We start from the raw sequence: 20,792 nt of genomic DNA, 5'->3' as shown, positions 1-20,792 counted from the left end.
TGCTACAAACAGAGCGTGGGAGTCCAGAGTTTTAGCTTGCCTATCCGTTTATGGTGCCCAGTATGAACAGCTTCTTAAAAAAAAAAAAATAAGGTAATTTTGTCATTAAACTGAAATTTGTTTTTCATATTTTAAATTAGCATAACTTTTGAAAAATCTGATTTAAAAAAAAAATTTTTTTTTAAGAGCTCAAATACTATAAAAATATGCAAAAAAAATATAACGTTCCATTTGAAAAAAAAAAGTTGGATGCTGTATCTCGAGATATTGGGGTTTAAAAGAATGGGTCAATCACTGAAAATAAACTTGACTAAAAATGATTAAACACGTGTTTTCGAAATCACCGGATGTTTAAAAAACAAGTGGGTGGAACATATAACTCTGGTCACCCTGTATATCACTCGTATACCCGTTTTTGTGAATCAGTTTCTTGCAAATAGTGTTATGACAAGTACTATGTACCTTCTTTACATTACCTGTTCGGCCTCTCTTTGTGACGTTTTATACATATAATTTATATATATATATAAATTCTTCACAAATTCCAAAAAAATAACGCCTGTACATAAATAGAGCGATATACTCTAAAAATACCAAATGTACTTTCAAACAAATAAAAATACACCATCCAATAACACTATTGGTATGTACTCTATATACTAGCTTTATTGATAACCAAAATTCAACCTCCACACTTCTTTTACTCGCTAAACTATCGATTTCCAGCCGACAAATGTAGATAAAAGTGGCCAAGATCAAGCAAGCAATACTTTAACATTCCTGAACCCATAAATAGAAATCCATTACCCCCAAAAAATTATATAAGTACGCAGTAAATGAATCAATTTGGTAAAATAACAATAAAAATTTGGTACCAACGACGTTTACATATGAAATAAAAAAAATCACCCAAAATCGCTAAATTTATTCAGTGAAGTAGCACTTTCGGACGAACTACATACTTTATCGTTAAGTCTAACTTCCTCAGAAATGCCTTAATATTGAATTTTACTTGGACAATGTCTAAAAGAAAAGTTACAGTTCTATGTATGTACAGTGAGCATAAGTTTGAAGAAAATCATTGAAAAAGTTTTCGAAAAAATACCTTTCTGTAAATCTGAATCTGTACGAATTTAGTCCAAACACTAATGGCCCGGTTTCCCTCCTCATAGCTGGCATTAGATCACTTGAACTTCCTATGATTTCCCGTTTCTTCACCCCCTCCAGGAAGAAACTCAAAATCGATAATACTTTCTCTTAGTAGAGTAAAAGAATCTAATGTAAAAGGAAAGCCTGCATTTTAAGGTGAGCTTTACATTAAGCTACAACATTGGAAGAAGAAGCCAACTAGCAAACATACTTTACTACTGGTTCTTTTATTAACCATTGAATAATATCCAAGACCTAGACGGAGAATTGAACCCAGTATATCTTAGTTTTAGGTAAAGAGTAAAATACAGAATATGAAATGCGCAAGAATCACTAGATTATCAAGTTAATAGTAGCATAAATGATCACAGTTTGCTTTATTTACATAATAAAATTGTAACATTTAATATCGGGATCCAAATAGAGTTGTATTCTTCTAGCGAACTCTCATTTTCTCCTGAATTCTAGAAGTAGACAAAGTATGCCACCCATTCTTCTAAAGTGAACTTAGCTTCGTTAGTATTGTTGGGATCTATGTTTCTAAAGTTATCTGAAAAAAGCAATTCTTTACTGTTCAAAAAAGCAATTCCGATTGGACAGTTGTATGAAGGTTGATCGTCAAAAAAGTGCACGTAAAGCGTCACGTTGAAAAAAACTCAACATTAAAGAAAAACGTTATAAAAAAATAAAAAAAACATGAGTTTAAACAGGAATAGAGGTAAGAACAGAATAGAGGTATATGGGTTTCAAATTTGAGGTGTTTGAAAACCTATAAAAATTTTAACCTTCCATATCTCAATAAATATTGGCACAAAAACATTGCAATTTATATCACTAATACAGCTAACTTTTCTCTACAATTTGGTGAAAGATTGATTAAAATCTGAACAATAGGAAGAGAGATAGTTTTTTTTAGTTTAGGAAATTTGATAATTTTATCTTTAATAGAAAAAGTGAAAAAAAAAAATGATTAAAGTTGGGTGTTTTTCAACGTTACGCTTTTTCGTTTAATATTTGACGATCAACTTTTAAACAACTGCTTTATCTTTATGACACTTCCGTTCTGCCATTTCTTTCAGCAGAGACTGTTCAATTCATCCAATGATACTAAAATTAATCTCCACTTACTCATGACAGTATCGAGTCTGACAGCGCACATGAAGAAGTCATCGAATCTAATTCTTCCATCGCTACTGGCATATATATGACACAAAGCGTTACGTACTCGATTATTGAGTTTGAAGCCAGCTGATTTTAACGCTTCGTTCAAGCTAAATGGCTCCAGATAACCTGTTTTAGCCTTGTCATATGATTCGAATACAGCCTGTAAAATAAATTAATATTTAAATAATAATTAATATTATTAGGGCAAAGTTTATTTTTTGTATAAAACTGTGCTTAGGCCCGTATTGCTAGATAGTATAATTTGATTTTATATCGTAACATTTATCCATTTAATCGTCACGTTTATTCGATCCTTGCCCGGTTTCAGCCATTCATCCAACACCACAAGTAGATTTATCTGTTTGGAGTAGAGACTTCCGGAGTGTGGAAGGTTTACATTGTGGGCGTGGATGTTAGTGAAGATGTTAATAAGCAGTAAACCGTTTTGTAAAATTAATGGAATAAAATTAATGAAATCTAGTACTTGTTTAAGGGTTCAGCACATTTAGTGTGTGGGGAATGTTTTGGAATTGTTAAGGAGGAGTTAACCCCCTCTTCGAATACCGCTCTCGTAGTGAATTCACTTCCTCCCCACAAACGGAAGTGTTGGGATTCGGCTAGCTGCCTACCATGGCAGCCAAAAACAACTTTCACTCCTGATGATGCATGATGATCTATAGTTTCTCTAGCAGTTTTAAATTTCCTCCCATGCACTCTCTTTTTAGGCATCCAAGTATATCAGTAATGTCCGTGTATCAAACTACGAGAAGTAAGCCACCATCAAACTGTGAGGAGAACTTGATTAGCCGTCCAAGTGAGATAATATAAGTTGAATACAATAATTATCAAATCAAAAAATTGCACCTTCCAATCTTGAATTATAATAAACAGACGTGTGAATTCCTCCAAGCCCAGTTTACATGAACGATCTGTATCCATCATGGCGATGAAGCTGCGACATATTTCCTTTGAAAAGCCACCAGTTGCTTCTACAAAATCGTGTATAAAATTAGTTAATAAATTTCCCTGTAGTTTTCCAAATGCACAAAGAGAACTTCTGGAAAAGGGATGAGAATAGATTCCCTTTAAAGTACCATTTCTCTCTAATCTACAGCCCTATGTCTTGTCTAATGTTAAAAACCTATAAATTTGTTGCTAAAACTGAGCTTCAAGAAATTTCCACCACCGGAAGTACCTCTTTTCTCGCTGAATTAGGCACATCCTGGAAAATAGTTCCTAATCCTTTCTATCCACCTAGACATTTTATATCACATAAATAAAAATATCTTATTTTATTAAAGCCCAAAAATAGAAATAAAATGGGAAATGATATTTTTACCAGAATCATACTTGGTAGAGAACAGGCTCAGTGCCTTCGAGATAATGCCGGTTCCGCCCTGATCAAGATCTGTTATAAAATCAATGTCAACGTTATTCAGTTTTGTCTAATTATCAAAAATTTATTATTAATAAAACATTTTGCAAAATAAGAATAATAGTTGGTTATCCAAATTCATTGTTTTAAACAAATATAAAAAGAATAATTACAATTTCTCCTTTTAGAATAACTTCTGTAAATATAACAATCAGGAGCGTAGCTGGACATTAATTAAATATAAAGTTGTAACTAATAAACTCCTTCCCCTTTATAAATGTATTATTTTTAATTGTTCAGACTTACTGCGGCCTATTTCCTCGTCTAAGATCTCCTTAAGTTCTACCCAATCTATTTCCTTTCCACCAGCGAACTTCGCGTAAGAATTCGTCGTCAATTTTATCTTTTCAGAGTTTCTTGGTTCTTGCACCTGTGTTTTGTAAAAAGAGTGTCATTTAATCCAAACAACATCTTCTTGAAAAACTGTTTTTACTAGATTCATTGTGAGAGTTGAATAGAAATGACTAACCTCATTAAATTAACATGACTAATCACGACCAGGCGCGAGTTCAATTGAAAAACTGTTTTTACTAAATTCATTGTGAGAGTTGAATAGAAACGATTAACCTCATTAAATTAACATGACTAATCACGACCAAGCGAGAGTTCAATAGAAAAACTGTTTTTACTAAATTCATTGTGAAAGTTGAATAGAAACGATTAACCTCATTAAATTAACATGACTAATCACGACCAAGCGAGAGTTCAATAGAAAAACTGTTTTTACTAAATTCATTGTGAGAGTTTAATAGAAACGATTAACCTGATTAAATTAACATGACTAATCACGACCAGGCGCGAGTTCAGTTGGAAAACTGACTAAAGAAAATGAACATGTCGGTGAAAAAAAGGCGAAAAAGAAGACCCAATTTTACCAGGTTTCTTAAAAATGGTCCAGAACGAGCGATGAAGCAATTGAAAAAGTCCCGATTAATAGGAGGGAAGTAATAGAAAATGAATAAAATTTAATTAGAATATTTACGATAGCCAACCGATAAGGATTCCTAAATGGTTCGATAGAATTATTCTTCCTGTGCATCATCTCGTAAAAGAATACAATCTCGACTAGGAATATCGCCTACTGTACTCACTTTCATTTCTTATTTTAGAAAATCTACGTGAATCTACACATAAGTAATAAATATATAAAACTCACTTTGCTTTGGGCAGGTTTGCTTATTTCAAGTTCTTCACCGTATTCCCTGCAAGCATAATGTTTGGTATTAAAGGATGAAAATGAGATATTAAACTTAATAGAAACATCTAAATGCTAAGAAAAGCTATAAAAATATATCTGAAGTACTGTGAAAATGATTTTGTTTCTTCTTTTTGACCCAGGGTAATGAATTGTTTGTTTCCAAAACCCTACACCCTCAAACTGTTCACTATCCTGTGAGAACTTTTCACTCCAGGGCGACATCTCAACCATTTCCCGAGATCACCCAAAAAAGAAAAAACTTGCATTTTAGAGTAATTTACGGTTTTATTAACTACATAATGTATGTATAAATATAAAATATTCTGAGCTTGATGGAAATTTGTAGTTAGAATCTCGAGTATAGTAATGAGGGAGAGTCGCGTGAGTGTGTTCCGGGGGCAGATTTCCTCCCAAAAAGTGAGATATTCATGTTTACTTCCTGTACCGTTACCGATTTATATAACTTTAACGTTAGGATTAGTTTTCCTCTTTTTTTATGTTCATTTGAGGTGATCCTAGCGTTCTTAGAAAGTTAGCGCCCAGGGCAGCCGCTCTCATATTCCCACAGCTATGATAAATAAGAAATTAAATAGATCACTTAAGAGATTGTAATGTTCAGCTTCAAAGTGAACCTGCTACATAAGCAGGTTCAACAATCTAAACGCCAATCATCATTGTAAATAACACCAGAGCAAGGAAAACTTTGTGAAACCCATATGAATTCAAAGATTAATCTATAAATATATAACAAAAACAGCAATCTACTTACTCCATGTTAACTACCTTTTTAGTGAACACTCTTAACAGAAATTCTCCTTCTTCGTTAGGATTATATGTTGTCGGCACAATACAGTATTCACCTGGTGATAATTGATACCGATAGCTTACTTCTCGTGAATTGATAAAATTTGAAGGTACTACAACGGCAATGTTTTCTAAAAAAAAGTTCCGATCGAGTGGTTTTGGTAAATTATCCGGATCTTGGAGCTGTAACAGAAATATCTAGTATGAACACAAACACCACATTCTCTTACTCAAGTTTCTCAAGAGTGATGGGTAATATTTATTAGAAATTCTTCAAATTATTTTAAATAATCCCCAGCTCTTGTTCCAACATATTTTCTTTAGATTCTGAACATTTGAGACATAATTAACTATTGCCATTACCAGTAGAGTACGGTTTGTAAAACCGTGTATTACGAAGAAATGTAACCTTACAGAGAAGCCTGATACAACCTTCTCAGGTTGTCTCAGAATTTAAATTTTAACACATTTAATAATCAATGCTACATGACGCGAATGCAATGCTTTTCCTTACATCAATGAGAGAGAATGAAAAATAAATTTAAAGAAAATTGTAATTACATAATGTACATGAAAACCAATCTCTAGCTTTACAGCGCCAATATTCTTTTGAGAACGCGTATGCTTCTGCATCAATGCTATGATTACAGTACATTCCTTTTCAGAGTCATTTTTGAAATTAGCAGCCAACTTGATTCTATATTGTGGATTACGCCAATATGTATCTATAAATAAATTTTAAATTTGATATTATTAATAATAGAATGTATTTCCTAAAATAATAAATAAATATTTATTTACCCTTATACTTTGTACATCCGCCGGCTGTACTTCCACGCACCCATTCACCTTCAAAGCAATACAACTTCCAAAGTTTACTGTCGTCATCTTTATATATGTATGGAATCAATGAATCTGGATGCAAATTACAAATCGACAAATCATTGAAGCATTGCAGGAAATCTGTATAGGAGATCCAAAATTCACCATCAATTTTTTGCTGCATTTTAAGTTCTTCTTTCGTTTTTTCTGAGATATGTTTCCATTCTGGCCAACTGTGGTTAAAGAGAAGGCAATTTCTTCAAGAACGGAGCTAATTTAAACTCTTACAACAAGACAGTGTTCAGATCTATGACCCAGTTACAATCTTGAACCCCCCCCTGCAATTAAATTAGCAAAGTATTTGATGTTTTAATAAAAAATCCTTAACAAAATAATGATGCAAGTGGAAACTCTTTAATCTGTCAGTCAAGCTCCGGAGATTCTATTTACATATCTCGACTGCTGTCTCAATTTCCATACTTTGATTTTGATTTATCGATTTTTTTTTACATAGTTATATTCTGGTGTGTAAGTATTCTATTCTTTGGATTTAATATTCAAACTGATGTTTAGAAGCTCTAAATAGACCAATCGCAAATTTATTATTATTAACTATTGTGCAAAATTTGTATTGTTGGTTTATTTGGATAGCTTTGTTGAAACCTCACCTTAGCTGTGAAAAAAGGGAACCACGTATTGTTTATTTATATACCCTGTTTATGCCGTTAGGCTTACAAACAGAGTTGGCTACATATGGAAAATGACATAAAAAATTATATTTTTCATAATTACTGCAAAATTAATTAAAGTAAAAATAAAAATAAGATAAAATTAAATACTTTCTTTTCCTAAGAAAAAATTAGTACTTATGTATATAAATTAAAACAAGTAAAAAACGCAGAAATAGAAATAAATGTGATAATTAAAGATAGACATGGAGAAAGGAGATTTCTTGAAGTTACAATAATAACAATAATAATTCACCAACCTTATGGTAATAATTAGTCTCTTAATTTAAAACTTTCAGTATAAAACAAGTGTATATCCTTATTTTCTCTTCAGACATATTAGTTGAAAAACTTAACGATATAAATTTATCAAGGTCTAAGATTGCAGAAAAATTGCAGTTTTTCTAGATATTCAGCTCTGTGTGATGATGAGCCCAAGCAGTTCATTAAAAAGTGAAATAAGTCATATGGTGCGTGCAACTGGCAGAGAGGACAAGTTATATCTGCATCAAATTGATAGTACTGGTTATTAAAAGTTATGCGACACATTTTTTTGTAATAAAGACGTAACTGTACTATCAGTCAAAGGTTACTTATATGCTTGTTTATCTCAAGATGAGGCTCATCTAAATCATAGGTACTTAGATTTCGATAAGTGAGGTAGGGTGTATCTACTCTTCACAATGGCTTCAACATGATGACTTATTAGATTATTTCTAAAATTCATAAAAAACTACTCATATTCTTCTTCAACTAGTTTTAAGTTCTGTGATCGCCATACATTGTTAAAACCAATACAAGAAAAATACTGTTTAAGCTCTCTTGCCCAATTAAATGGCAAGCCTGTATTATCTATTAAATCTAATTGTTTCAAATAACACATTTTAGAGAGATTATAATCAGAGCCAGCCACCGTCCTAACATTCCGGTGTAAACATTAAATTGTATGTGCTCTCTTCCACATTCCATTCTATTTTATGGTTAGGAGTAAAGTAAAGTAAAGTAATCGCCTATTTTTTTTCAGGCGGGGCTTAACGTCCAACTACCAATTAGGTGTCATGGACGGAGGCGACTAGCAAACATACTTTACTGTAAATTTCTCATATTAACCTTTAAATAAAATCCAAGGCCTAAAGACCGGGAATCAAACCCAGTACCACAATGCATATTAGCTTTGCAGGTCTCGCCTCCAACTGCTCGGATACCGTGGCGCTTAAAAGGTAAGGAGTACTTCTAGGCAAATGTAGAATATAGCAATAATTTAAAGAATCTCAATTGGCCTTTCTCAACTTGTCGTGATTTACGGTATCAATAGCTCTTTTTTAGGGTCAATAAAAGTGGTCTATATCTTACTTTTTTCAACCTTAAATTTGCGTTTACCATTCCCGACAATATAAAAACATTGTCACGGCGCCTTTTGCTTTCCCGGAAACCTAGCTGTTCCTCAGGTATACCATAATTACATACCACCCAGTTTCCAAGTCTTTCATTCAAAATATAGGAGCTGAAATTTCATACATCTGGTGGAAATGCCCTGGATCTTGTTTCTGGATAGGTTTATTCTATAAGAATAGGCTTCTTTTGGTCAGTCCTAATCTCGCCTATTTTGATTATGCCAAACCTTTTTTGGCAGCTCGATCTTTAATTGTTAATAAAGAGAAGCTACTTACTTATCACTCCAAGCTCCATTCCATTCAACTTGTCCCCAAGGATTGCGTAACCTTATCAATGGAAACCGGCCTGAAAGCGTGGGTGTGTCAACTTCCACATACTGAACTTTGGTAACACTGTACGAATGATCGGTAATTAATCCTTGCGGTGTACGTTTTTGCAATGTTCCGCCAGCCTGTTGGGCAACATTCTACAATTAAGTGAAGTGTAGTTAGATCGGATATCGAAGAAAAATGAACATGAGTGGTATGTAAAGTAATTAGAATATTGAAAATTGATTAGGTCTTCAGTGTTGGATAATGTGTCCACAATACAGTTAAATCCGATGTTCGAAAGAGTTCATTCGGGGATATTTTACTTAGATAATATTGAAAATTCCCTTCAGTTAAAGCAACCCAGATCTATGAAAAGACCTAAAATTTTAGAAAACCTTTCGATTGCTATGGTTACCAAACTTGTTCCCTTTGTTTATTCTAATAACCTGCTTCCCAGTGGCACCTATGTCGCTACTCTTTGTACACCAAGAATTACTTCGAAGTCCTTCTAATATTTTTTTAAGTTAAGGCAATGATAGCCATAAAACAATCTGAAACAATCTAATGTCGTTTCAATGAACTGCATGGTGTGTACTTCTATCAGGAAATTTAAATAGCTAAATCTTCTTTCCAATGAGATATTTCCCAATATCTGACATCTTTGTTTTATGACGGTGGTACAGCACACACCTTTGGAGGAGTTTACCAATGCAATTATTTAGTTACAAGTACCCACATTCAGCTAAGACCCAATTATGTAATTGTAGGAAAGAATAATAGCAATTACCGGTGTTGCACACGTCATTAATGATGATCTTTCGAATGCTTTCAACATAATTGTAAACAAATTATCTGGCACCTCAAGTCTCAAACTAAACATTTCACAAATACCGCCGGTAAAGTCTTCCATCGCTTCCACTTCATTGCCATGATTAAGTGCTTCATATGAGCCATGGATCCTGTGATTTGTTTAAAAATAATAATAAACAAAAAATTATCACTAAAAATTAAATTCTTACAGTAATTTATTTTCAATTTAGAATTCTATATTACTTGGCATAAGCTTTGTGAAGTAGAGCACTCCAGAATTCATTTTTATCTGATGAATGTAGATAAGCAAGTTCATCTTGATCTGTTGGAAGTCTATCGTCAATAACAACGTCCACCCAACGACCAAATCGCCAAAATCTTCAAATTAGTATTTCATGTAAATAAATAATAAAGTAAAATTATATGGTAAATCAATTAAATAAGTACAAAATGTTTTTAAGTATTTTCAAAAATGATATATTTACATATCACAGACAGTCTAAATTTCAAAACTTACAGGAACAATTTAAACAACAGATACGCCAGCTTACTACAAAATACTGTTTCTTTTGACAGTTGGCAACAATGACCTCCTCACAACCAAACATATTGTAAAGTTTTTGTCCTTTTACTAAAAACTTTAACTACAACTAGTGACTGCCACTATTAAGTATGGGTTCGATAAATAATAAAACTCGCTAAACTTATAAGTAGTAACCTGATTTATTATATTAACATTACTAACATTAACATTTACTAGCAACTAACGCTATTCATTACAGTTACCATTTACAACAGTCACAACAGTTTACTGTTACTTACTCACTACGTCAATACACCACAAAAACTGTTACACGACTGACCACTGGTCCGCACTGCACCGAATTGCACTAGTCTCAGCTGCACTAACAAAGCTCTACTCACTAACTGCCCAACTGGCTAACTCTGAAGCACTCCGCAACACTGACCCTCTCAAACTGTCTGACTCCAACTCTCTCACCAACTGTGACTGACGCCAACTGCGACTGCACCTTCTCTAACTCCGACTGTCTCACTCCCACCTGCGACTCACTGAATAGGGAAACACACACTGTCTCCACCTCAACTGGGGCCGCTCCCTTGGCTTTTACACAGAGGCGGACCGTTATAGACTTCGGTCACTAAACTCCCAGAAAGATCTAGGCCTTTCTTCTCTGCTCAGGTCAACTTTGTTACAATATGTAACCCATCACACTCAGTTGTTCAGTTCATTAACAGACAAAACAGAAGACACGCCAAACTTTAATGATGTAAAATATTACATTGTCAATTAGGTAAATCATTTTGCAAATTACATTAAATAATACAAATTCATTTTAATATAATTATTGTAAGCACACTGTAAATTATGTTCCACAGCCCTGAAGATGACCTAGTCCCCGGGTCAAAAGATCGGTACAATAAGAAATACAAAATATGACTGAAAATGACATTTTTTCATCCTATTTCAACAATGAATCTGTTACAAAAAATAATGAACAGCAGTTTATTTTTTTAATTTCACACATTCTACTTCATCTTAGCTAATACTATTAGTTGATATTTATTCTTTTATAATTAATAATCAACATTAATTGCTTATTCATTAGGTATTCTTTGTCATTTAACGATTTTTGCAAAGAAGAAAATCAGAGTAACACAATTCAATGTATCAATAACGTACAATATCTAGAAAAAGAAGTTACTCATACGAAAGGGAAGGTTTTAAGATGATGTTATGTCTATGTTTATAAGCCTGTAATGTTTTAAGTTTTCTTGGAAATAACATTCCAGAAAACTTCATTTAGAAGCAGTAAAAATATGTAAGACTAATTCATACAACGTGTAAAGCTGCACTTTCTGTTGGCTTATTTCGGTACTACTGTAACCTTCTACAAAAGAAATTAAAATTCTTCAGTTTCATCAAATTTTCTCAATAATAAACAAACAAATGTTACAACCACAGTACCTAATCCAATAATCTAATAGTCTAGTAAGGGAAAATGTAAATAAAAACAGATACTAACCTAAAATGGAATATCCCAGCGTAATTCTCTTCAAAGGACTGACCATTTGGTACAATTAGTTCGAATATATGTTGGTTTAAAGACAAATTAGCAATTGTTACTGATAACCAACAATCACCTGTTCACAAAATTGAAAAATGTTTTTTAGATGTGCAGTAATGTTCCTCTATTCCAATATGAGAGTTATTAACGGTGCAGCCGTCTCAGATAAAATAATTACTCCGCGATTTATTATATGTGTATTTAGTTTACTAAATACGTACCTAAAAATCCTTGCTGTACATCCAACCTAGAAGCACCACTGACGAAGAATTTCGGATTATTACATATTTCCTGGGAAAAACAATTAAATTATTAAATAATTTTCAGCAAATTTTTGAAGAGAAAAAAAATTGAAGCATTCAGAAAGGATAAAAATAACTATTTTCACTTTTCTATCGTTAGTGAAACTATTGTAACTTTTTGAAACTATATTAATTTTCAATGAATCAATAAACTTCATAGTTACATTAGATATTTGAAGAAAATTTGTGAGTTTGAATCTTAGGGTAGCAGGGAAAGAGCGGGAGTGTGCTCATAGGAGTCTTTTTTTAATCGGAAACTAAAATTTCTAATTTTATCACGATCGTCACACATTCTGTTACTAGAAATATGGGAAATTAAGAAACAACCACAAACAAATACTGACACCTGGACGTTTCCACTTATACGTCGGTTGATTTGGTTTAGAGTAAAATAAAGTAGAATTGTCGGCAGGAAATAGAGGATCCTCGAATAATGAACCCCTACTTAAGCACTGTGCTTTCAGTCCGATGTAATCTTGAACTATAGATGGCCTTGGTTTTACACCTGACCCTTTTTCACCAAACTGAAACAGAAAGCATATTTAATTTCAATGTCGACCGGACATAATTTTAAAGAAAAATTGTTTTCAAAACACAAAATAAATTTAAAATTATTAATTCCCATATTACTGATGGTTTTCTGTTTTTAAAATTTATAAACACAGGTATCCATCGGAGATAGAATCTTAAAATAATCTTACAAATTATGCATTGCTAAAGCCAAAACTTTTCAATTCATATAAATACGTTGCGAATGTATACATTTTCTTTGCTTGTACAAAATAGAGTACATAGCTACCGAGGAATTTACAAAAACCTACTATAGAATGCGCTAGATGGTAGGATTCCATCCTGATGTTGGAACAAATTTTCTATAGATTAGTCAACACCAAAGTTGGGCACTGATTAAAAAAAAAATTAAATTCTAAATTTAATTGATTAAATGTATATTTAATTTTAAAAATTTTCTTAGACACTTTGTTTTTCACAATTATAAACTATAGTTATTTTGTGCACAGATCTAAAAAGGTAGACGATATAAAGGGTTGAAAATTTTTTGGGTCATGAAATTCTGTAAAATTATGGCCGTTCTATATCGCCCACTGTGAACCACGTATTGGTATGGAATTTATTTCTCTTATACACTTTGTTTATCTCAATTAAAAACTATAGTTATTTTGTGCACAAATCTATAAATGTAGAAGATATAAAGGGTTGAAAATTTTTTGGGTTATGAAATTCTGTAAAATTATGGCCGTTCTATATCTCCCACGGTGAACCACGTATTGGTATGGAATTTTTTTCTCTTTTACACTTTGTTTTTCTCAATTATAAACTATAGTTATTTTGTGCACAGATCTAAAAAGGTAGACGATATAAAGGGTTGAAAATTTTTTGGGTCATGAAATTCTGTAAAATTATGGCCGTTCTATATCGCCCACTGTGGTGAACCACGTATTGGTATGGAATTTATTTCTCTTATACACTTTGTTTATCTTAATTAAAAACTATAGTTATTTTGTGCACAAATCTATAAATGTAGAAGATATAAAGGGTTGAAAATTTTTTGGGTTATGAAATTCTGTAAAATTATGGCCGTTCTATATCTCCCACTGTGAACCACGTATTGGTATGGAATTTTTTTCTCTTTTACACTTTGTTTTTCTCAATTATAAACTATAGTTATTTTGTGCACAGATCTAAAAATGTAGACGATATAAAGGGTTGAAAATTTTTGGGGTCATGAAATTCTGTAAAATTATGGTCGTTCTATATCTCCCACTGTGAACCACGTATTGGTATGGAATTTTTTTCTCTTATACACTTTGTTTTTCTCAATTATACACTATAATTATTTTGTGCACAGATGTATAAATGTAGAAGATATAAAGGGTTGAAAATTTTTTGGGTCATGAAATTCTGTAAAATTATGGCCGTTCTATATCTCCCACTGTGAACCACGTATTGGTATGGAATTTTTTTCTCTTATACATTTTGTTTTTCTCAATTATAAACTATAGTTATTTTGTGCACAGATCTAAAAAGGTAGACGATATAAAGGGTTGAAAATTTTTTGGGTCATGAAATTCTGTAAAATTATGGCCGTTCTATATCGCCCACTGTGAACCACGTATTGGTATGGAATTTATTTCTCTTATACACTTTGTTTTTCTCAATTAAAAACTATAGTTATTTTGTGCACAAATCTATAAATGTAGAAGATATAAAGGGTTGAAAATTTTTTGGGTTATGAAATTCTGTAAAATTATGGCCGTTCTATATCTCCCACTGTGAACCACGTATTCGTATGGAATTTTTTTCTCTTGTACACTTTGTTTTTCTCAATTATAAACTATAGTTATTTTGTGCACAGATCTATAAATGTAGACGATATAAAGGGTTGAAAATTTTTTGGGTCATAAAATTCTGTAAAATTATGGTCGTTCTATATCTCCCACTGTGAACCACGTATTCGTATGGAATTTTTTTCTCTTATACACTTTGTTTTTCTCAATTATAAACTATAGTTATTTTGTGCACAGATCTAAAAAGGTAGACGATATAAAGGGTTGAAAATTTTTTGGGTCATGAAATTCTGTAAAATTATGGCCGTTCTATATCGCCCACTGTGAACCACGTATTGGTATGGAATTTATTTCTCTTATACACTTTGTTTTTCTCAATTAAAAACTATAGTTATTTTGTGCACAAATCTATAAATGTAGAAGATATAAAGGGTTGAAAATTTTTTGGGTTATGAAATTCTGTAAAATTATGGCCGTTCTATATCTCCCACTGTGAACCACGTATTCGTATGGAATTTTTTTCTCTTGTACACTTTGTTTTTCTCAATTATAAACTATAGTTATTTCGTCCACAGATCTAAAAATGTAGAAGATATAAAGGGTTGAAAATTTTTTTGGTCATGAAATTCTGTAAAATTATGGCCGTTCTATATCTCCCACTGTGAACCACGTATTGGTATGGAATTTTTTTCTCTTATACACTTTGTTTTTCTCAATTATACACTATAGTTATTTTGTGCACAGATGTATAAATGTAGAAGATATAAAGGGTTGAAAATTTTTTGGGTCATGAAATTCTGTAAAATTATGGCCGTTCTATATCTCCCACTGTGAACCACGTATTGGTATGGAATTTTTTTCTCTTATACATTTTGTTTTTCTCAATTATAAACTATAGTTATTTTGTGCACAGATCTAAAAAGGTAGACGATATAAAGGGTTGAAAATTTTTTGGGTCATGAAATTCTGTAAAATTATGGCCGTTCTATATCGCCCACTGTGAACCACGTATTGGTATGGAATTTATTTCTCTTATACACTTTGTTTTTCTCAATTAAAAACTATAGTTATTTTGTGCACAAATCTATAAATGTAGAAGATATAAAGGGTTGAAAATTTTTTGGGTTATGAAATTCTGTAAAATTATGGTCGTTCTATATCTCCCACTGTGAACCACGTATTGGTATGGAATTTTTTTCTCTTATACACTTTGTTTTTCTCAATTAAAAACTATAGTTATTTTGTGCACAGATCTATAAATGTATAAGATATAAAGGGTTGAAAATTTTTTGGGTCATGAAATTCTGTAAAATTATGGCCGTTCTATATCTCCCACTGTGAACCACGAATTGGTATGGAATTTTGTACTCTTGTACCCTTTGTTTTTCTCAATTATAAACTATAGTTATTTTGTGCACAGATCTAAAAAGGTAGACGATATAAAGGGTTGAATATTTTTTGGGTCATGAAATTCTGTAAAATTATGGCCGTTCTATATCGCCCACTGTGAACCACGTATTGGTATGGAATTTTTTTTCTCTTATACACTTTGTTTTTTTCAATTAAAAACTATAGTTATTTTGTGCACAAATCTATAAATGTAGAAGATATAAAGGGTTGAAAATTTTTTGGGTTATGAAATTCTGTAAAATTATGGCCGTTGTATATCTCCCACTGTGAACCACGTATTGGTATGGAATTTTTTTCTCTTATACACTTTGTTTTTCTCAATTATAAACTATAGTTATTTTGTGCACAGATCTAAAAATGTAGACGATATAAAGGGTTGAAAATTTTTTGGGTCATAAAATTCTGTAAAATTATGGTCGTTCTATATCTCCCACTGTGAACCACGTATTGGTATGGATTTTTTTTCTCTTATACACTTTGTTTTTCTCAATTATAAACTATAGTTATTTTGTGCACAAATCTATAAATGTAGAAGATATAAAGGGTTGAAAATTTTTTGGGTCATGAAATTCTGTAAAATTATGGCCGTTCTATATCTCCCACTGTGAACCACGTATTCGTATGGAATTTTTTTCTCTTGTACACTTTGTTTTTCTCAATTATAAACTATAGTTATTTTGTGCACAGATCTATAAATGTAGAAGATATAAAAGGTTGAAAATTTTTTGGGTCATGAAATTCTGTAAAATTATGGTCGTTCTATATCTCCCACTGTGAACCACGTATTGGTATGGAATTTTTTTCTCTTATACATTTTGTTTTCCTCAATTAAAAACTATAGTTATTTTGTGCACAGATCTATAAAGGTAGGAGATATAAAGGGTTGAAAATTTTTTGGGTCATGAAATTCTGTAAAATTATGGCCGTTCTATATCTCCCACTGTGGACCACGTATTCGTATGGAATTTTTTTCTCTTGTACACTTTGTTTTTCTCAATTAAAAACTATAGTTATTTTGTGCACAGATCTATAAATGTAGAAGATATAAAGGGTTGAAAATTTTTTGGGTCATGAAATTCTGTAAAATTATGGCCGTTCTATATCTCCCACTGTGAACCACGTATTGGTATGAAATTTTGTTCTCTTGTACACTTTGTTTTTCTCAATTATAAACTATAGTTATTTTGTGCACAGATCTAAAAATATAGAAGATATAAAGGGTTGAAAATTTTTTGGGTCATGAAATTCTGTAAAATTATGGCCGTTCTATATCTCCCACTGTGAACCACGTATTCGTATGGAATTTTGTTCTCTTGTACACTTTGTTTTTCTCAATTATAAACTATAGTTATTTTGTGCACAGATCTAAAAATGTAGAAGATATAAAGGGTTGAAAATTTTTTGGGTCATGAAATTCTGTAAAAATATGGCCGTTCTATATCTCCCACTGTGAACCACGTATTGGTATGGAATTTTTTGCTCTTATACATTTTGTTTTTCTCAATTAAAAACTATCGTTATTTTGTGCACAGATCTATAAATATAGAAGATATAAAGGGTTGAAAATTTTTTGGGTCATGAAATTCTGTAAAATTATGGCCGTTCTATATCTCCCACTGTGAACCACGTATTGGTATAGAATTTTTTTCTCTTATACACTTTGTTTTTCTCATTTAAAAACTATAGTTATTTTGTGCACAGATCTATAAATGTAGAAGATATAAAGGGTTGAAAATTTTTTGGGTCAAGAAATTCTGTAAAATTATGGCCGTTCTATATCTCCCACTGTGAACCACGTATTGGTATGGAATTTTGTTCTTTTATACACTTTGTTTTTCTCATTTAAAAACTATAGTTATTTTGTGCACAGATCTATAAATGTAGAAGATATAAAGGATATAAATTCTGATTATTTAATTTTAATTTTTAGTTATGGTTAAAAATTTTAATTGATTAAATTCCAATTAAATTAAAAGTGAATTTAATTTTAATCAACTAATTTTGGCCGATTAAATTTTTTAATTTTAATGATGATTAAAATTAAATTTCGGTTTAATTCAATTGTTTTTTAATTGATTAAATTTTTGCCCAACTCTGGTCAACACTAAGAGTTTATACAAGGCCTTCTTCAAAGTTCGTATACGATTTCAGTTTCGTGGACACTTGTCTTAAATAGCTGTCACTCTAGCAAACAATGTGATTTAAATTCCAAACAGTGTCGATCGTGCGTAGGTTGCACGTTTGCAAACAATTAAAAATTAAATGGAAATATTTATAGTACATCATGGTATTTGTCCTTAAATTCTTCCAGATTACTTTTCTTTCTATGTTAAAAGCAAAAGAATTAAAGTGCAAAAAAAGTCGAATAGTTAGCCTCTTTAATTAAATCGTGCGTTGAAAAAGTTGGATTGGATATTTACGCTTCCCCTTAACAATACTGCCTCCTTGAGAGAAGCAGGGATGTTAAACCTTACACGCTGCAACCCCAGCATTTTCATACCGGCACAGCTAACTGAATCACAATTGATTAATGTATCCATAACAAGGACTTACATTGTAAATAAGTAATTTTCTTTTCTTGTACGGCATAGGGTGCGGTGCTGTTGTTTGCTGTGAGGAATGCAGGTAAACAGTTCCGTGGAGGTCCTCTTTAGTTCATTCTTTCACCACCTCCAGGTGTCTCTTATAAATACAACAAATATAATAACAGCATAAATTCTATTAATTTTGGTATATCTGCAGTGTCTTAGAACAGTATTTTAATATTTAGTAACAAAAAATTTTAATAGAATGAGGTACATATGAAATTTACACGGACAAAAAACACAATATGTTATTTTAAGTAGTTTATTATTTTCATTATTATTTAATTTTTGTTTCTTGGAGTCATGTGTTTGCGAAAAAAAAGTTTATTGTTTTGGGGAGTGAGAGTAAAAAATTGCAGACTATTTGGTTAGGTTGGCAATGGTTTATTGTTCCGAGTGTTGCATGTCGAGTTTTCACGAACCGAGTTTTCCTCACACGAGTATGAAGTTCTTCTCTTAAGTGTAGAATATTCAAATTTATCTGAAATCCATTCAATAATTAAGAAGATATTACTGTTTAATTTGATGAAAACTGCTCGCTAAAAGTTAAGTAGGTAAGTGAGCCTTGAATGTTAAATTAAATCGTGCTGTACTGGTTTCAGAGGTACATTCACTAAATTTGAAACGATACAGAGAAGATTAGTTTGGCTCCTGGACAAGAATGATTCTCAGTACCGTGAAGCGTTCTACATTTTATATTTTGGGGCCGAAGTTACATCACTATGAAAGAAGATTGTCTCATCTTTATTTAAGAAGTTAGACCCACGGATAAAAAGATTTAACTGGGCTGTCTAAAATTCTTAATATTCCAAAGGTATTGCTGAGTTTGAACATTAAATTTAAAATGGTATTGATTAAAGTGAATTTTTTAAAAGAAGCTATTACATAATTGGGAATAAGCACATATAGAAGTGTTAATCTAGCAATTGCAATTTTTTCTATCGCTACTTTTAATTCTAGCGATTAATAATTGAACTTCTTTCACTAAATTTAGAACAATAATGGATGTATTATTCAGCGTTTGCTTTTGTATATATATATATTTATTTTTGAGAATCAGTTGCATGCAAATAGTTATATGACAAGTACTATGTACCTTGATTACATTACCTGTTCGGCCTCTCTTTGTGACGTTTTGAGAATAAAATGTTTCTCCATTAATTGAAAGAGAAAAGTAGACGAGCAGTTCTTAAAAAAGAAGTAAAGGTATAGATCATGAGATGAGTTGGATTAGTTTAGGCCAGGTTAGGTCCGCTAAAATGTGCGCCTCCAACTCTGACCTTTGCCCAGTGAACTATGGTCACGTGGGCGAGCGCCTGGGGGTGTAACACTCTTTTGCGGCGGCAGTTCTAACACACACATAATATTGTATGTAATGTTATAAATTACACTGAAAAACCAGTTTGAGAGTACATACGTTTAGGAAGCTGCTGGTAGAGTTTGTACATCTTTGCAGCCCACACGATCTCCTCTTACTGTAGCCGAAACCCCTCCCTCTGCGGGAGTCCGTCTCCAGGGTTTCGGGTGTGGCTCCATTTTTGTTTTTATACACTTCAGATGAAAAATACCCCGTTATGTAACTCACAAATTTTATGCAAACTTCGTTGCATTTAGTTATGATGACCTATGACCCATCCTTACGAAAATTTTGTAAAGTTTGTAAAAACTGTCATCACACTACAATGTAATTTACTAATTAAATTAGCTTACCCCAAAAACCCCGCTCTAAACGAATTTTTTATGTAAAGATGATAAATTAAACTAGCTAAGGATGTAATTTACATTCGTAGTTTACAGAAATCCTGGGTGTGTTGTATTTGAGAAAATCTCAAAAAAAAAACAATAACAAAAACCCACCCAGCAAAGTTATCCTAGCGGTTTGTAAGATTTTGATAGCCAGGTTACAGTGAGGTTCCCTGGTAGGTTTCTAATCTGAATATTGAAGTTTCATTTACCTGCGATTTCTAGTTTTCGAGATATTTAGTTCACTAACAGACCAAATTTCTAAAGAAAAACCACCGTTTGGCCAATGTGGGCTATTAGATCTAGGATTTATGAGACGTTGGTAAAATTTGTGTATTTTAGAATGTAGTAATTTAAAATTAGAAATCTATTGGCAACATTGTGTCTAAGTAATTTTTCCTATTTATTGTTCGTACCATTATTAAGTGAGAGTTTTCTAAATGGTTATCTTAAGGAATTTTTTAATGTTTTTATTTTCTTTTGGAATGTTGAAGTCTCTTGTTCTAACGATTCGGGAATGTTTCTATTATCTATAAACTTGAA

The 20,792-nt window shown here is 32.0% G+C and overlaps 2 protein-coding genes and 1 non-coding gene across 15 annotated transcripts in view; 2 read left to right on the top strand and 1 right to left on the bottom strand.

Moving 5' to 3' along the window:
• Positions 1 to 1,507: 1,507 nt before the first annotated feature.
• On the bottom strand, positions 1,508 to 20,577 carry LOC141459637 (calpain-B-like). Of its 12 annotated transcripts, XM_074138923.1 has the most exons (18): positions 19,924 to 20,577; positions 19,603 to 19,855; positions 18,475 to 18,603; positions 12,550 to 12,729; positions 12,125 to 12,194; positions 11,862 to 11,979; positions 10,060 to 10,194; positions 9,794 to 9,965; positions 8,971 to 9,161; positions 6,552 to 6,805; positions 6,312 to 6,475; positions 5,716 to 5,933; positions 4,905 to 4,950; positions 3,995 to 4,118; positions 3,653 to 3,721; positions 3,178 to 3,302; positions 2,278 to 2,473; positions 1,508 to 1,699 (listed from the first exon to the last, which is right to left on the bottom strand). In XM_074138923.1, the coding sequence occupies exons 3-18, from the start codon at positions 18,508 to 18,510 to the stop codon at positions 1,614 to 1,616; spliced, it is 2,184 nt and encodes a 727-aa protein (XP_073995024.1). In that variant the 5' UTR covers positions 18,511 to 18,603; positions 19,603 to 19,855; positions 19,924 to 20,577; the 3' UTR covers positions 1,508 to 1,613. The 12 variants fall into 12 exon arrangements, 7 of the variants coding, with proteins under 7 accessions (XP_073995024.1, XP_073995023.1, XP_073995025.1 ...); XM_074138922.1 differs by lacking the exon at positions 19,603 to 19,855 and having other exon boundaries at positions 18,475 to 18,987; XM_074138924.1 differs by lacking the exons at positions 19,603 to 19,855; positions 19,924 to 20,577 and having other exon boundaries at positions 8,971 to 9,146; positions 18,475 to 19,116.
• On the top strand, positions 19,096 to 19,202 carry LOC141459774 (U6 spliceosomal RNA). Its single transcript, XR_012461614.1, has one exon. It is a non-coding gene; the product is annotated as a U6 spliceosomal RNA (small nuclear RNA).
• Positions 19,147 to 20,792, top strand: part of Alk (Anaplastic lymphoma kinase) — a 46,848-nt gene continuing 45,202 nt past the window's right edge. Inside the window, exon 1 of one of the 2 annotated variants that reach the window (XR_012461543.1) lies at positions 19,147 to 19,320. The gene's annotated coding sequence lies outside the window, so the exon portion shown is untranslated. The remainder of the gene's footprint in view (positions 19,321 to 20,792) is intronic. The other variant, XR_012461542.1, reaches the window with a different exon arrangement.

The sequence above is a fragment of the Rhodnius prolixus genome, unplaced genomic scaffold (assembly GCF_049639745.1).
Source record: "Rhodnius prolixus isolate KJV_2025 unplaced genomic scaffold, Rpr scaffold_17, whole genome shotgun sequence".
Classification (NCBI taxonomy): Eukaryota; Metazoa; Arthropoda; class Insecta; order Hemiptera; family Reduviidae; genus Rhodnius; species Rhodnius prolixus.
This window is presented reverse-complemented; position numbering and strand designations above follow the sequence as displayed.

Bases quoted from the DNA above. Each gene is read 5' to 3' on its own strand.
- LOC141459637 (XM_074138923.1), bottom strand. From the start codon at position 18,510: ATGCCGTACAAGAAAAGAAAATTACTTATTTACAAT. The intron at 12,195-12,549 runs GTCAGTATTTGT...TGTTTTTCCCAG, and splicing joins ATAAGTGGAAACGTCCAGGT to GAAATATGTAATAATCCGAA. The intron at 10,195-11,861 runs GTTAGTATCTGT...ACTAATTTGAAG, and splicing joins GCTGGGATATTCCATTTTAG to ATTTTGGCGATTTGGTCGTT.